Raw genomic sequence first — 16,853 nt, 5'->3', positions numbered from 1 at the left:
CAGTGCAAGTCGATACAACTGCACCAATCTCCCACTATCTGGCCTGCGTGTGTCCCGCTTTACCGTAGTGGCACTAACTGGCTGCTTACTAATCCAAATGTCGATCGACAGAAAAACATTGAGGAAACAAACTACAGAAACAGTACTGTATTCTTTCCTAGATGTTTTTCATTGCAGAATTACTTGGCTTTTATACTTACTCATTGTGATTATTTTCTTTTTGCAGCCTTCTTTAACAATGTTTGTTGGAAAGAGCCTTCGAATAGATTAGATTAACTAACTGTGTGCAGCAGTTATTGGCACTGGTAATGAAGAATGCCCTCTAGTGCTGACTTGAGCACTTACCAAAATGGACTCTTTATCTTAATACCTGTGGATATCTGCCCTCTAGTGGCTGGTATTGTAATGTGTTTTGTAACTAGTAATCCCAGCCAGACTCAAAATTAATATAATTAAATTTGCAAATTGCCAGTAGATTGCGATGAAGGCAGATGGGGATTTCAAGGTTGTGGAGTTCTGTAGCGTATTAGTTAGAGCACTCGCTTCACATGCGAGAGGACTCGGTTTTGATTCCTGAGCAGGGCGAAACCTTAGACACGCTTCCTTATTCCACACGCCTCTGTTTACCTAGGAGTAAGTAGGAATCCAGTTGTTAGTCGATTGGGGATCGTTTTTTGGGTGCAATAATCCATGACTGTTTGTGGGACACTTGTGGGAACAGTGTTCGCAGCATAAAAAGCTGTCGCGTTTCACCCACAAAGTATACAGTTAATTCACTTTGCAGTATTCTGTTAAGTCCTTTGAGACGTCTTAATGATGTGATAAGGCGCTGTATCAAATGCAAATATTATTATTTTAAGGTTCCGAACAATTTTTTTAGTTTACATCTGCTTAAATTCATAGAGCATTCCCATCATGTGTTTACATACCGGGAAAGACATTCCACCTGGGTCTAGATTTACTCTATTTACATAAAATTTCAGAGCATCCAGAGTTTGGCAGATTCTTAAATACAGACTTAATTTTGAAGCTGATTTTCTGTATGTTCTTTTATGAACTTAAACCTTAAGGCTAATTCAAGCTAAGGCCAAATTCTAGACACTTTGTAATGCACCATTAGAATAAATCTAGACCCATGTGGAATTTATTCCCATAGATTGTGATTAACTGTTGCACTCTTTGGATTTTTTTCTATTATGTAAAACTAACTTGTCCATGAAACTCTTTCCACTAATTATATTTGTCACCAACTGGGAGTTTTTGTTGTGAAAAAAAAGACTTTACGAAAGGTCATTAATTCTGAGTAATATGAATATGAGAACAACCTTTTGGGTGAAGATTTCCAGAGGGCAGAAGAAATTAAATAGACGACAGAAGTATTACAAGTCTTAATAGGGATTATTTTGACCAGAAATCTAGCTGGAGATAAAAATGTCTTCAGCAATAAAGGTTTTTAAAAAAAAAAGAAATATGCAGGCATGTATCCAGCAGTCAGCAACTAACACATTCAGTGAGTCTCATTTTGAAGAACTGTTTGTTTCTGGCTGGCATTTTTGGGGATTGCAATTCAAATGCATAACAGAATTCATATTAATACATATATTTGTATAAAAATACAACACTTTTATCCAAATAAATGAGTGCTCCAGAATGACTCTTTTGGCTGTAATCTAATTTAATATTTATTGTGTCACTAATGTAAGTCCATATTTAAAATAAGTGGAAGTATCTTATTCATTTTATTCATTTAACCCTAATATGTGCAATAACTTTAAAAAGGATTCTCAATGCTGAGAACCTTTATTGTTGCTATGTTGGGAGACCAACTTGAGACCTGCCTCATGATCTTTGTCCTGGTATCAAAAGTACACATCGCTGCACTTGATGTAGTTTCTAACACTGTATTGTTATGGATAAATCTGCAATAGAAACTTGCTTTAGTTTGACCTTAACAACTAAAGCTGTTTTTAAAACCTTTATTTTTAAATTCAGTCGCATTTTTCTGAAGCTTGGTTTAGATGCAATGTGTAGAGTTGTCAAGGTTTATCATAAGCATCTGGGGGGAAAACATTTAAATATTAGATATTTCAATCCATGACTGTTTGTGGGACACTGCTATGCTTCGCCCACAAAATATACAGTCAATTCACTTTACAGTATATTCTGTGAAGTTCTTTGAGATGTCTCAAAGCCGTGATAAGTCCCATATTAAATGCAAGGATTATTATTATTTATAAAATTAATTGATTACTCAACTGATGAGTGTAGTAATTACTAATGGCTTCACTTTAACCTGAACGAGCGTAACTCTGAACAAAATCACCGTCCACTCAAGCAATTTCAGCTCAGTCCTGTTTTACTTTATATAGATATTGAAATTCCCTCTTTGCTTGCTCTGTTTGTTCCTCAAAACTGTGATGCATAAATATAGCAAAGTGTCAGCCTCATCCTGTTGCCTATAATTATTATTATTGATTATATAACAGGATTTCACTGGAATCCACAGGAGATACTGAATACGTCTTAAACATGATGAGCATATTTGTTTCCTCTTTGTGTGTTTTTGTCTCAATTCAGCAGGGGCATCTGTTGGAAGGTGCAGCAAAAATGTTTGTGTATATTGTAAATGTTAATCACTCGCTGTATTTCCAAGGTTTCTGAACTTGTTGACTAAAAATTGTTGTAGAAAGTCTACATTTTCACAATCTAAAACAGCTGGTGTCCTATGATTATCTAGGTAATGCATTTGACTATTCAAACCAGGCTGTGATAACTGTCTCAACTATTCAAGTGTCCTCCTCCCCGGTCTCCCCAGCTCCACCAGCCACAAAATCCAGCATACTCACCCGTGCTAAACTCCATACCCCCATCACACCAGTTCCAGCCTGGCTCCCTAGCGATTTCAAGTACCTCACACACCTTAAAATCCCTTCATGCCCTGGCACTTCCCTACCTCTCCGACCTGCGTACTCCCCAAACCACTTCCCGCTGCCTCCACTCGACCAGCTTGTCTCGTGCCCTCCGTTCCACCAGTGATGGCCGCGCTTTTGGCCACTATATCTCAAAACTCTGGACCACTCTTCCACTATCCCTCTGCCTTGCCCCTTCCTTACCCATCTTCAGGTCTTGCCTGAAGATCTTCTTCTTCGATCATGTCGACAGCTATCTCCCCCTGGCTCGGAGTTATCCTCTGCCACTGTGGAGCGCTCTGGGACACTACCCTGGGTGAAGGGTGCTATATAAATGCAAATTGTTATGATGGTCATGGAAGTTTCAATCTACAAAGACGTGGACTTTTGCAGCATCCTGAGATCCAGTTACTTTTAAAAGTTTGCATTATGGCTGGGCAATCTTAGTGACATGGTTTTCCTTACCCATTTTATAGAAGGCATTTTAGTGGAATTTAGCACTGTAGTTTAATAATGAATAATCTTATTGCCAGTCATCGTGATCTTTTTGACCAGGCCTTTGGTCATCTTTGTGCGTTTCACCCACAAAATTCAGACAATCCACTTCACCGTATATCCCGTGAAGCGCTTTGAGACGTCTCAACGCTGTGATGAGGGGTTATATCAAATGCAAGGATTATTATTATAATGTGGAGCATTTTGAGATGTACTCCTGACATGAAAGGTGTGATATTAATTCTGATTGTAGCTTATTGCCTTTTTTCTTTTTCGCTCTTCTAGACCCTGGAGGCCAGAAATTCCACCCAGTCAGGCTAGAAGAATATTTTGTTTTAAAATTTAAGATTGTGCAGAATCAGGAACATTTGGTTTTTATTTGTAAGCTGTTGTTTGTAGTCCATAAACAATAACTTCCAAATTAGGATTTGTCCCACAATTCTGTGCAATTTTACATTTTAGGATAAATACAATAGATACTAAGTTAGAGGCTAATACTAGACACAATTTTGAGTCAATTTTGAGCAAATTTTTATGTTGTTGCAAAATGCAAATTGTTGTTGGTGTCTTGGGTCTTGTTGCAGTATGGATTCATCCCTCAAAAGCTTTTTGGTATATTGAATCCAGCAAACTAATGGACTATTCTTGCTGAAGATCCATACACATGTACTTTTCTCTTCAGAGTCACCGAGAAGCTAACAGGATTGAGTTCCTGGTTGTATTTCTCTCTTCCCCCACCCCAAATCACTTTACTTAAATTGAGACTTGCTTCAGGCAAAGCTAAAATCCTTGCAGTGAGTAGTTAATTTTTCTGGAAGATGATGATCTTGTCAAAAAGTAGTAGCCTCTCTTGAACCTCCGGGCAGAGCTGTTCAGTTGCAGTCTCTCTAAGAAGTGTACCACCAGGTCAGAAAGGGTTTTCAACTTGCTTCCAGCAATAAAGTAATTCATAATGGGAAATGTGATTTTATGGAATCACATTGTACAATTTTCTTCAGTCTTTTAAAGCTATCCACTAAATCCACTGAAACACATTTTATGCATAACTATTCCCAGTACTAATGTACTGGTGCTGTACTTAACACACAGGATTAAGGTTGTATTCAGTTAGTGAAGGCTTTCGGTGTTAATGTTAAATGCAAGAGTTCCAAACAAATCAATGTACTTGTTGCAGGACAAGTGTAGTACTTAATCTTTGTTTTCAGCCTTGATCTGTATCCTGAACTCCCTGCCGCTACACCTCTGCTACCCCCCCCCCCCCCCCCCCCCCCCGGCTCTCTATCAGTCTTTAAATCCCACTTTAAAGCAACATACAACAACTTTATATAGCACCCTAGTGTCTCGGAATGCTGACTTCCTCTTCGACAATCCTTATGATTATCACACTCCCCTTGCACTTTCTTTTGTTAACCTACTTGAAGGGAGCTAAATAAATGCAAGTTATCCTGAAGAACAAATGTAGTACTGAATGCGGCATTTCGGTCTGTGCTTTTTGGGATTCCATTAAAAATGGATTTTAGTGAAAACTACTTTAAAGACTTCACACATGTGATTTTAAGCTGTTGGAAATGATGCTTAATAACATGCATATTAAGATCTTGGTTTCAATTCCAGTGAGTTTAGTGAGTCTGCATAACCATGTTTTTGTGAGCCTTCATGCTGCCGATGCATCATTTTATGAAAATCATTTCGCTCCCAAAAATATGGTATATAAGTGTATGATTTACTTTAGAGTATATTCTGTGAAACGCTTTGAGACATCTAGAGGCGCTATATCAAATGCAAGGATTATTATTATAATTGTTATGCTGTCAATCGTCCTGATTTGAAATTATCACAAGAGGCAATGTGACTGTCAGAATGTCTCCTGTCAGTGGCCAGAGCTGCCTATCCCTTCCCCCTCTGCAGAAGTGTCAACTGACTGAATTTATCAAAACACACCGACTGACAAAAACACCTTTTGAAATAAATGTGAGCATGGAAGATGGTGCCCTTAGCTAAAATAGAAATACTATTATGGCTTGCATTCCCCATCTCACCCTCACACCCCGGCCCCTACCCATCCCTCCCTCCACACCTTCAAACCTGTCTTCCCCTCCTCTCTCACCACCACCATAACCCACATGAAACTGACCACCTGCTCCCTCGACTCCATCCCTACCCTTCTCCTTATCTGCCAGTTCCACCTCCTTGTCCTCCTACTCACAGACATCATAAACCTCTCCGTGTCCACTGGTACCGTTCCCACTATTTTAAAAACAGCTGTCATCACTCCTATACTTAAAAAACCTCCCTGGACCCATCCCTGCTACCAAACTACCACCCTATTTCCAACCTCCCTTTCCTTTCCAGGATCTTGGAACAAGTTGTTATTTCCCAGCTTCGCTCCTTCCTTTCCGGCCACTCCTTTCAGGAACCCATCCAACCGGGTTTCCGTGCCGCCCACAGCACAGAAACAGTTTTGGTCAAATTGACAAATTACATTTTGTCCATCTGCAACCAGGGCTCCCTCTGCCTCCTCATCCTCCCTGTCCTCTCTGCTGCCTTTGGTACCGTTGACCACTCTGTCCTCCTCCATCACATCTCCTCTCACCTCAACCTTCATGGTTCTTGAATGGTTTAGATCGTACCTCTCACACCACCTCCACTCCATCTCCACAAACGCCTTCTCCTCTAGCCCCTGGCCATCTTGTGTGGCGTTCCTCAGGGCTCTGTCGGTTCCCTCCTCTTCATTATCTATATGCTCCCTCTTGGTAACATCATTCTCAGACATCGGGTCAATTTCCACAGGTATGCAGATGACACCCAACTGTATCTCTCTGCCTCCATCCTCGACAGAATGTCTGTCGGACATCAAGTCTTAAATGAGAGCCATGTTTCTACAGTTGAACGTCAACAAGACCGAGGCTTTCCTGATTGGCTCCGTTAGGCGTCCACATCTCAGGCACTGACAACATCACCATCCATGGTTGCACACTCCAGCTCATTGAGTCAGTCCAGAACTTTGGCATCTTGTTTGACCCTCAACTATCCTTTCTACCCCACATCCGTGCCATGACCCGCTCTGCCTTCCCCCACCTCTGCAACATCGCTCGGCTCCACCGCTGTCACACCGCAGGCCGCCGAGACCTTCATACACGCATTCATAACATCCAGGCTTGACTATGCAAACTCCCTGCTTGTCGGCCTCCCCCAAAACTCCTTCCATAGACCACAGATAATCCAGAACTCTGCAGCCCGTGTCGTCTCCCACACCAGGCTCCGCAACCATATCACCCCCATCCTTGCCCGACTCCACTGGCTTCCCATCACACAGAAGGTACAGTTCAAAATCCTATTTCTCACCTTCAAAGCCCTCCATGGTCTTGCTCCCCCCTACCTCTGTGACCTCCTAAGCCCCCAGCGTCCTGCTCACTCTCTCCGCTCAGCAGGCTCTGGCCTGCTTTACATCCCCCACCTCGCCCGTCCCACCATCGACAGGTGGGCCTTCTGACACTCTGCCCCCATCCTCTGGCACTCTATCCCTCAGTCCCTCCACCCATCTCAACATCCTCCTCTTCAACCCCGCCTTCGGTTACCCTCTTCGGTTACCCCGCCTTTGGTTATCATGAAAGGCGCTACGCAAATGTAATTTTGGTGTTGTTCTTGTAAACCACTACCTTACAATTGTAAACCTGTAAGGACCAGCAGCAAACACATCTCTTTAAACTGAGTACAGATTTTATATATTTTCTTTCCTCTCACAAGTGAATGTTTGGCGTACAAATTACTCTTTATTTTATTCTAATGTTGTGTCAACCTTGCTCAGTTACTAGCACTCTCACCTCTATGTCAGAAAGCTGTGTGCACAAGTCCCACTTTGAACTCCTAGTGTAGGATGACAGTCCAGTCTTCCAGATGAGACGATAAACTGAGGTCACTTTTATTTGTTTTGGTGGACATTAAAGATCCCACGGCATTATAGTAATAAATAATATTTTTTCCATTTGATATAGAGCCACGTCACATCGTTGAGACATCTCAAAGCTTTTCACAGGATAAAGTGGAGCGACTGTGTGTTTTGTGGGCCTTATATAACTGCAAACATTTTTTTAAGGGTTGCATATGTTTGCATTGTAAAATCAGGGCACTTGTCTGTCAGGGGAAGAAAAAAAATCCTGGCTGAAATTGTGCATTAAATTTGTTGAAGTTGAAGAAGAAAATGTTTTAAAACTGTGCAGAACCCCTTCTTAAAACTTCACTGGGGCGTTGTGGCTACCTCAGTCTGCAATGCTTTATTACAGCAAGTTAATTTGACACCTCTTTCTGCCCCAAGAGATCAAGCTGTGAGACTTGGGAGGTGGGAAGGGGCTTACAAGCGACAGAAAGAAGAGTATGGGCAGGCAAGTGATGAGAAGTTTTGTGTTTTGTACAGAGCGGCAGAACACAATTAGTGCACGTAATAAATATCCCCTCGAGACTTTCCCAGATGTTGTGAAAAGAGCTGAAAAGTGATATTAATAAAAAGGGGGTCTTTGGGGAAATAAGGTACAGGTGGCAAGGTCAGAGACATTGGCTAGATGCTTTGTCTAAACTGAAAATGTCTGTTCCTATGTCTGCAGTGCTCAGTTCTCAACCAATAATAATAATAATCATCCTTGCATACGATATAGGGCCTTAACACATTTGTGAGATGTCTCAAAGCTCTTCTGTTCTGTTAGTGGAAATGAGAGAAGACTATCTAGTTCCCTCAGATTCTTGATCCACTTAAAGGTTCCTTGGACTGTTTTCATATCTCTTTAATATGAGCCTGTAAATTCTCTGCTTTGGTTGAATTGAATCAGAAGTGTATGTTTTTTTAAAATCAAATCAAACCCAGTTCACTATGCAAGCCACAAATTGATGTATTTAAATGGAAGCAGTTATTCCTCCAGTTGATTTGCCCTGACTCCAGTATTACTTCATTGTAACAAGATGTTTGACTAACAAAGTGGTGATATGACAGCAGTAGGAGTAATGTGCTGTAAAGCTGAATCCCCGTGCATACGCTTCAGAAGAGATTGCAGGTGTGCAAGTGACAAACAAGAAAAGAGACATTTCAACTTATGTCTGTATGGGAGCTGGATTATCCTGGTGCTATTTCGGGCTAAATAATTGGAAATTGACTTATTTTAGTTCTGTACAACTGTAAAGGCAATAAATCAGAACTGCCTCAGAAACAGCTTTGATATTTTCAATCCATTCTATACATTGAAGGAATGACTTTCCAAATGATTGCTTTTACTGTATAGAGATGTTAGTTTTGAATCCTTATATATGAATTAGATTTTCTCTAACCTTTGAACTAAATAACAGCTACTGGAAGAATAAACGTAATACAAGTCTATTTGATCCAGAATGCTGTTTATCTCTTCGGCTGATAACACTTATTTAAATACGACAATTAAAAACTAATTGGAAAATAAATACATTTGATGCTTCAAATAGCACTGGATCAATGATCTATTTTCAGTAATTCTTGTCTATTTCTGGAAATGAGAGGGGATTTCTGGAAAGATTAAGATCCTCTGATTTGTAATTTTTGTTTTATAAAATTATGAATTTACACAGTGTACATGACCGGTTACTGAAATCTGCTACCTTATGGATAATTATCCGGCATGATAATATGCGCTTGTGACTTAGACATCAAAGTAAAAATCTGTTTTTATGAACAAGAACTCAATAACCTGATTCAAACGTGTAGTAAATTGCAAGTTGGTTCAGAGGACATTGGTTTCCACTTTCTTCTTTCCCTTCTGTCAGTGGAACGTGCCTTTGGTTGAACGCCAACCTCAGAGTACAATGATCGTAGTTCAAATGAATTGCGGCTTCTGCCAATTTAAATCACAGCAGAACACCTCTCTATGGATACATACACCTGCAGTATGTCAGCGTTGCAATTTCTACATAATGGAACTTTGTGAATCTTGTACAAAAGTAACAAACGTAATTATGTGTATTTCACAACTTCAGTCACTTTTATTTTATCCTCCTCAAGGCTGCGTTTAGATTCTAAAAGGAATTACAAATGTCTGTAAAGTACCCGTTTCTCCATTTCCCTCACTCACTGTGAAATATTTTAAATGACACAGTATGAAGTATGTCTGGTATAAATGGAACCATTATTTGTTCAGAAGTGCTTATTTGCATGTGTAGGTAACATCGTCTGATGGCCATGTTGAGGTTGAGGTTTTGACGAGGCAAACACCACAAGGTTATATTTTGTCTCCTGCATATCCCCTCCACTCCACCATTAGCAGCCATGTTTTCAGCTACGATGCCCTGAAATTTTGGCACTCTACCTCAATCCCTCCACCTTGCTCCTTCTTACCCGTCTTCAGATGTCTACCATCACCTGTCCACGGGGAAATTGGGCCTTCAGATAAGACGTTAAACAGATATTCAGGTGGCAGTTAAAGATTCCGTGGCACTATTCAAAAAAGAAAAGTTTCTCAGGTGTCCGGCCCCCAGTTCCCCAGAAAATAATGGTTGTTCACATCATGGCAGTTTGTGAGACTTTGCTCCTGCCTTCACTGACAAATATAGTCAGGGTGCATCATGAGGGTTTCCGTAAAGTATGCTGCATTGTTTTGATGTGATAAGGCACGATGAAATGTAAAGATCATTATCAGTTACACTAGTTCTTTTTTTTCCCCCCAATAAAGAACTTGCAATTTGTTCGCCGTGGAATGAAATTTAAATCTGGAAGTCTGAGCTACAAGGACCAAGATGCTTTGTTTGTTTTGAAGAATTCATACCAGTACAAAAACTTACCTCCTTTTGTTTCCTGCCCTCCCCGAGCTGAAGGGAGGAGGTGCATACAAATACACCTATTTCACCCTATTTAGCTCTAAAAAAACTGAGCAGTGATGCGGGTCAAAGGGCATCTATATGACTCCCGACTGTCATTTTACCTCTTAAATTTTCAGCGATGGTGAATATTTTCCTTCTGTTTTTTGCTTTCACGTTCAAGGAACAGGAAACCTTTAAAGCCATTCAGTAGTTTTTGTAAGAAGGACAAATGTGAAGAGTTTAAAGTGAGCTAAAAGTGGCCTTAAACTAGCAGGTGGAAATGCATCTCTGCCGTCTTATGTACAGAATAGATTTTGAGCTGAGAATTTCACGTTTTTCTCGGGTTATTCTGTGATATTGTTATTCAGTTGGCTGCACCTGTCATTGTCTTGGTTGTTTGTTTCCAGCCTGTTGTCTGTATTCTGAAGCTGATGAAATCCCTCCCCGCCCCCACCATCACCAACCGCGATGGTTCGTTCCAAAGCAAACCTGACCAGCTTCTAAGATATGAATTCTTTCCATCACTTTCTTTTAACAAAATGGTATAGGAAATACAAGGACGTAGATTACAATCAAATCGACACAAATGCGACTGGCCCAATTCAGTGCGTCCTCTGAAGCGAGTATAGATTATTATATATTGTTATATATTATTATAGATTATAGGAATTACCTTTAGGAGTGCTCTGTCCAGTGATTAATCTACAGATAGTGAAATAAGGTCTTGGCATATTATATTATGTTTTAATTAAATGATATTTGGCTAAGTTATGCAATAGTTAATGGTTTAATTAAAAGTAAAACATATTTGTGACTTGCCAAATGTAGAAACAAGCGCCATCTATTGATCTTTCCTGCATTTATTAACTTGGAAGTGTATTCTTTTCCTCCCTTGGGACCGTGCCTACTGAACTATGTGCATTGCAGTGACAGATTAGACCCCTGATACATAACCAAAGACTCAGTTAATATCCCTGCTATCATCTCAGACCATTTTTATTAAGTTAGGGCATTGTTGCTGGTGGCCTGATAAAACCTTAATGAGCATCTTTCCACTTGATTGTGTTCAAGTTTGTTCATTCCTGCCACTGTCTTCCCATTTTTTTCTTATCCCGGCCACATTAGTAAGCAGTGCAGTGTTTGTATTCAGAATAAAATTAGCATAACTTTAACTGTAAATTTTCCACCACTGTGCTGCGGATCCACAGAAATATTTTACAGACCCTGTAAAGTGATTTGAAAATTTACATTGTTTTTCAGCGGTATGAAGATCGCATAGTAAAAAGTCAGGTGGTTAAATGTCCTTGAAACGGTTGTGACATAATGCACCGATTGAAATTTAATATTATTCAAATTTCCAAAAAATTTAATGTTTTGTTGAATGCATTGGATGTCCGCAAAAAGAAATCTGTTCTGGAAATAAGCTAACAAAAGCTTTCAATTGCCATCAAGGTGCTAGGTTACTGGTAATTTTAAAAAATTGTAAAATTAACCTGTGTTAATTACAGAGTAATACAGTAAATACACAACACGGCCAGACTTGTATCTATAAATCATTAGTCTTAACACTCGCAGAAATTTTAACTGCAATCGCTTTCTAATTGTAGCAGTTTAATTGGAATGATGGTAAAGAATCTAAACTCCTTTTAATTACTAACTGAATTTAACTTTAATCTTTGCAAGTGTGGTTTGAACGCTGCAAAACCTAGATCACTTTAATGGCAGGATTCTTTGTCAACATGTAATCGGCAGTACTTATTAATGTGGCATTGATGGCAATGGGCTATCTCTATGCCATCAATCATGCTGGAATAGCCTAGGAGGCCTGTGGCACCATTTCTCTCTGTCACTTTATTGACCCCATGGGTTTTCTGGTTAGGCACAGAGCTCACAGTGGTGTAAATGGGCACTCTGTCTTTCTGCCTCAATACAATTTGTGTAATTGTCTCGCCTCTTATGAACTATTGCTACGTTTGCTGAACCGTCACTTCTGTTTTCTTGCAGCCTTTACGGTCGACATATGCAAGCAAATCCCGAACCTCCGAAGAAAGTTAATGACAAAACAAAGAAGATCAGCCGTAAGCCTCTGGCAGCTAAAAACAAATGAGAGTGATTGATTTTACATTCTGCTTTTGAACGCCTCTTGCATGTGCCTTTCATCTGTATTTATTTACCTCAAAGTCCTTAACTCATTTTTGTCAGGCACAGGATAGTACGGTCTTGCATACCCTCCAACAATGTTTAGAGTTTAATGCCCTGTGGTATTCTCTTTGTACACCACAGCGCTTTGTCATATTTTTCATAACTGCCACAAAACCTTTCTCTACCAATTAGGGCGGACCGTAAACTTTGTGCCATAATTTTCTATTGTTGCATCGGTTGTAACTTCCCGATGTTAAATGCAAAACATTTTGTATTAACTGTCGTTTTACATGCTTTGAATTTATTCCTTTTGCCTACACCCAATATTAATTTTTACAGCTGTAATTTTAAATAAAACCTATATTTATACTTATTTATTGAAGCACCGTCTTTTCTTTAAGAAACTGGTATTGAAATGATTGCTGTATTATATCTAAACAGATGGATATTTCTTCTGCTCCCCCAGTTTAGAAGACTGACCCTGTGCACTGACCAGCCTATACAGGGCAAAAGTAAGATATAGTAACTGAGCAATTGTGTCAAAGATCTTCACTGAATAAGTGAAGATTTCCAATCTCCTCAAAAATGTTTCTTTTAGTTAGTTTGTGTGTAAGATGCAGTAAGTAAACAGATTTGCTACATGGCCCTCATATAGAAGAATAGATTTGGACATTCACCAAAAAAAGGGACAAATGTGCTCAATTGACTTATTGCTGTTTGTCGGAAAATAACAACTTGTATTTATAAAGCTCTCTTCACAACACACACATACACTTCACGACACCTCCGACATTGCAACACTCCCCAGCACTGCACTGAAGTGTCAACCAGCCCTACATTATCAATTACCAGTCATAATATAAAGCTTGAGCCCACAATGTGTGCGAAAACTAAAATTAACTATCTTTTTTGTTGCTTGTTCATAATAGAATGGCCAAAAGCAAGTTCACCATTTTTTAATGATTGGCAAAATCAAACCAGTATATATTCTTGGAATTCAGGGAAGTGCAAATAGTTATTTTAAATTAAAATTTATTTTAGTTAAAATATATTTTGCGAGAATAATTCAGGCACTGCATAATTTCAACTTCTTCTACTACTGGAACATTGTCCACTGCCATAAATAGGGACAAGAGAATAGAACACGTCGTTCAACTATACAATTGTCCACAAACTGATAACATTTCTCCACACTTTGTGTGTTTGCTGCAGCCCATATGCACACCTTTCCGTTACAAAATGTATAAAAAAATAAACTTTTAAATCCATTAGATATGTCCTTTAAAGAATTTAAAGAATAAGCAGCAACTTTTTAAGTTATTGTTTGTATAATAATAATCCTTGAGTTGATATAGCAGCTCATCACATCGCTAAGATTCTCAAAGCGCTTCACAGAAAAAAAACTGTCGTGAATTTACTTTGTGGGCGAATCGCAGCAAGCAATTATGCACTGCAGTGTTCCACAAATGGATATCTATGCCTTGTGTAGTTGAGAGCTAAATGTTTCTGAGTGTATGATGGTGGTACGTAATCTCAGATATTATGTTGAACTGATCCATTGGCGAGAATAATTTGACAGTGATACTCCTCAGTGTAAGAATTTCTGTTTATTTTAAGCTGATGGGAAATTTTCTATTGTGCTACGGTCCATATATCATTGGAGTTAAACAAAAAACTATTCACATCTAACATTAAAATGACACCCTAATGTATTTTTCATGATCTGTGCATTTATGAAACTCCAACATGTCACCCAGTCTTAGCCTAAAAGACCATTTTATCTTAAAATTTAAGATTTTACGGAATTGTAGAAAATTAAGTTTGGTTTTAATTTGGAAACCAGTTTTCAGCAGTTCTTAAAAAAATACTTGGGCCCAAGTTGAACAGCACTTATCAAAGGAGTTTTAACAGAAGTGCAGGATTTAACCCAGATGTATATTGTCTTTTGAAAATGTACTACTTAATAATGATAATTCTTACATGTAGTATAGCACCTTATCATGTCGTTCAGACATCTCAAAGCGCTTCACAGAATATACTGTAAACTGAATTAACTATATTTTGTGGGTGAAAAGCATTTGGATGCAAGCTATTGAATATTTTCTATTGACTTTCTAGCATTATGATGTTTTCTGTATTTAAATAATTTTACTAAATAATAATGCTTGCATTTAATTAGCGCCTTATCACGTCTTCAAGACGTCTCAAAGCGCTTCACATAATATACTGCAAAGTGAACTGACTATATTTTGGGGGCGAAATGTCCATTAACTTAAAACATAAGGTAATGCACACTCCAGATAAACCAAGATAAACTTCAAGCACGGTTATCACCATCAGCTCAATTCTCAAAATGTCTGGTTTCGAAAACTCCCAGAAGGGACGAATGTATCCTTTTTTTTCAAAAAGTTACATTTTACTGTGCTGTATTAAAAGAAAACAGAGTTGAGTTTTTTTGAGCAAAATTTTAATTAGTTGAAGAAATTTAAATCGTACTATCTTCTTCACAAAATATTTGAATAATGCCATTTTTCAAAGAGTGATGGAAAGATTGAAATAAATGGTTATTCTGCTTTGTAAGAATGAAACCTGATCTCAATATTCTTGTGCAGACTCAAGATGCCAAATGGATGTCAGAATACTCATTCTACATAGTTAGATCCTGTGAAGCATATCTGTTTCAATGCAAATTATATGGATTTTCACTGCTATTTGCATGGGAATTGTATTCGTGTGGTTTGAACTACAGTGATATTTCCACTTTGGTCACACCCAAAATTCAACCATTTGTGCCACATTATGGTTACACTCGATTGATATGCTGTTTTGGAAACTGGGATGGATTTCACTGGAAGGGAAATGAAAAGTGTCACTAAGAAAGTAGTACCCAAATTAATCACTGAAGATCATATTCAGAGTTTTAAACAGCTGCTTGAATCGTTCAAGAAACTACAGAGGACAAGAGTGCAGAAGACACAGAGAGGATCATGTGAAGATGGCTTCTCATCATTTAATCTTTACTGGAAATCCACCCTCATGTCATCCCATTACAGATGTTTCTTAAATGTGTCCAGTGTCCTGGTCTCTTCCACCCTTCCGATTTACCCATTAACGATTCCGATTTACCTGTTAACCATCCTCTGTAAATAAATATTTTCTGATATTTATCTTAAATTTGCTCTTCACAACCTGTGTCCTCTTGTCTTGCTACTTAAACGTAAGTGTAAGTGAACAGAATGATAACTTGCTCTTGATTGTGGTAATGATCTGTGTGATATTTGTGACATGAAAATAATAATAATAATCCTTGCATTTGATATAGTACCTTATCACATCATTGAGATGTCTCAACATGCTTCAAAGGGTATACTGTAAAGTGAATTGACTATTTTATGGGTGAAACCCGGCAGCCAGTTAACTGGTGAGTTTCTGGTTTACATCAAAGAGGAACATTTGCAAAAGTGGGGTGAGAAGCAAATAAATGTGCAAGAGACATTTCCGCTTTTTCCATTGAAAAATACAAGAATCTTCATTCCTTACAAACCTAGCTCAACCTCAGGTTTAACCCATTAAATGAACGAAAGTGCCAAGAAATTTATCAAGAATGGTTCGAAGTTTGATTTTTAAAACAAATGATTGATATTGCTGTCTGCCACTCTATTATAGAAACACCTCAATGTGTCTTTCAATGTCTTCCCAGCCAATGTGACTTCAGAACTCCAGCCTATAGCTCCCCACTGGCCAAATGTAGCACAAAGCAAGGCAAATCAAAAGGTTTCAAATAATCTGAACTAACCGATTGCAGCCAGATCAACGTTAAATGCTACAATTAGCCTCAGCACTCCTGGGAAGTGAAAATCAGGCAGGATTCACCTTTCAGATCACCGCTAGAAGGTATACATGTTGATATCAGGTAACCGTAAGGTCAGCCATGGCTGTAATACTCCCAAAGTCATCACATAGTGACTATCGGAAAATCCTGCTGAGCCTCTCAAGTTGAATTTCACAATTTAAACGATATCCCCTTCAGGGTTATTGATAATAAATCAGCAAGTGCTGTAAATGCAATGCCTGAGAATACCAATGGTATTCTTGCTGCCCAATTATAATTACTGTGTTACCATTGGTAACAACTCTTTGCTACTTATTATCTCACCAAACCATTATCCAGTTTTACAACTTGTGCCTTGATCCCATTATTTTGTACTATGCTTATTAGTCTTGTGTGAAGAGTCTGATCCAGTCCTTTCTGAATATCATATGAGCTATATTAGCTTCATCCATAAATATATCCTTTATATTAAAAAACGCCCCAATGTATTTGTCATGCATGATCTACCTTCCATAAATCCATGTAGTTTGAGTTTATTACCTTTATTTTGATGGATGCTGTTGAGTTGTATTCTTTATGATTGATGCCAATTGATGCCCCATGGCAGACATAAAACATGATATGATTCCCTGGATCGTGCTTTTGACTTGGTTAATAAAATG

The 16,853-nt window shown here is 38.7% G+C and overlaps 1 protein-coding gene across 5 annotated transcripts in view; it reads left to right on the top strand.

Annotated features, from left to right (window-relative positions):
• Positions 1–12,732, top strand: part of rsu1 (Ras suppressor protein 1) — a 79,926-nt gene extending 67,194 nt beyond the window's left edge. For 4 of the 5 annotated variants that reach the window (XM_007898171.2, XM_007898173.2, XM_007898172.2 and 1 more), the window contains exon 9: positions 12,222–12,732. In XM_007898171.2, the coding sequence (XP_007896362.1) occupies positions 12,222–12,324 (103 nt within the window). In that variant the 3' untranslated portion in view covers positions 12,325–12,732. 5 annotated transcript variants of the gene reach the window in all.
• The last annotated feature ends 4,121 nt before the right edge of the window (positions 12,733–16,853 follow it).

The sequence above is a fragment of the Callorhinchus milii genome, unplaced genomic scaffold, assembly GCF_018977255.1.
Source record: "Callorhinchus milii isolate IMCB2004 unplaced genomic scaffold, IMCB_Cmil_1.0 Scaffold2, whole genome shotgun sequence".
Taxonomy (NCBI): domain Eukaryota; kingdom Metazoa; phylum Chordata; class Chondrichthyes; order Chimaeriformes; family Callorhinchidae; genus Callorhinchus; species Callorhinchus milii.
This window is presented reverse-complemented; position numbering and strand designations above follow the sequence as displayed.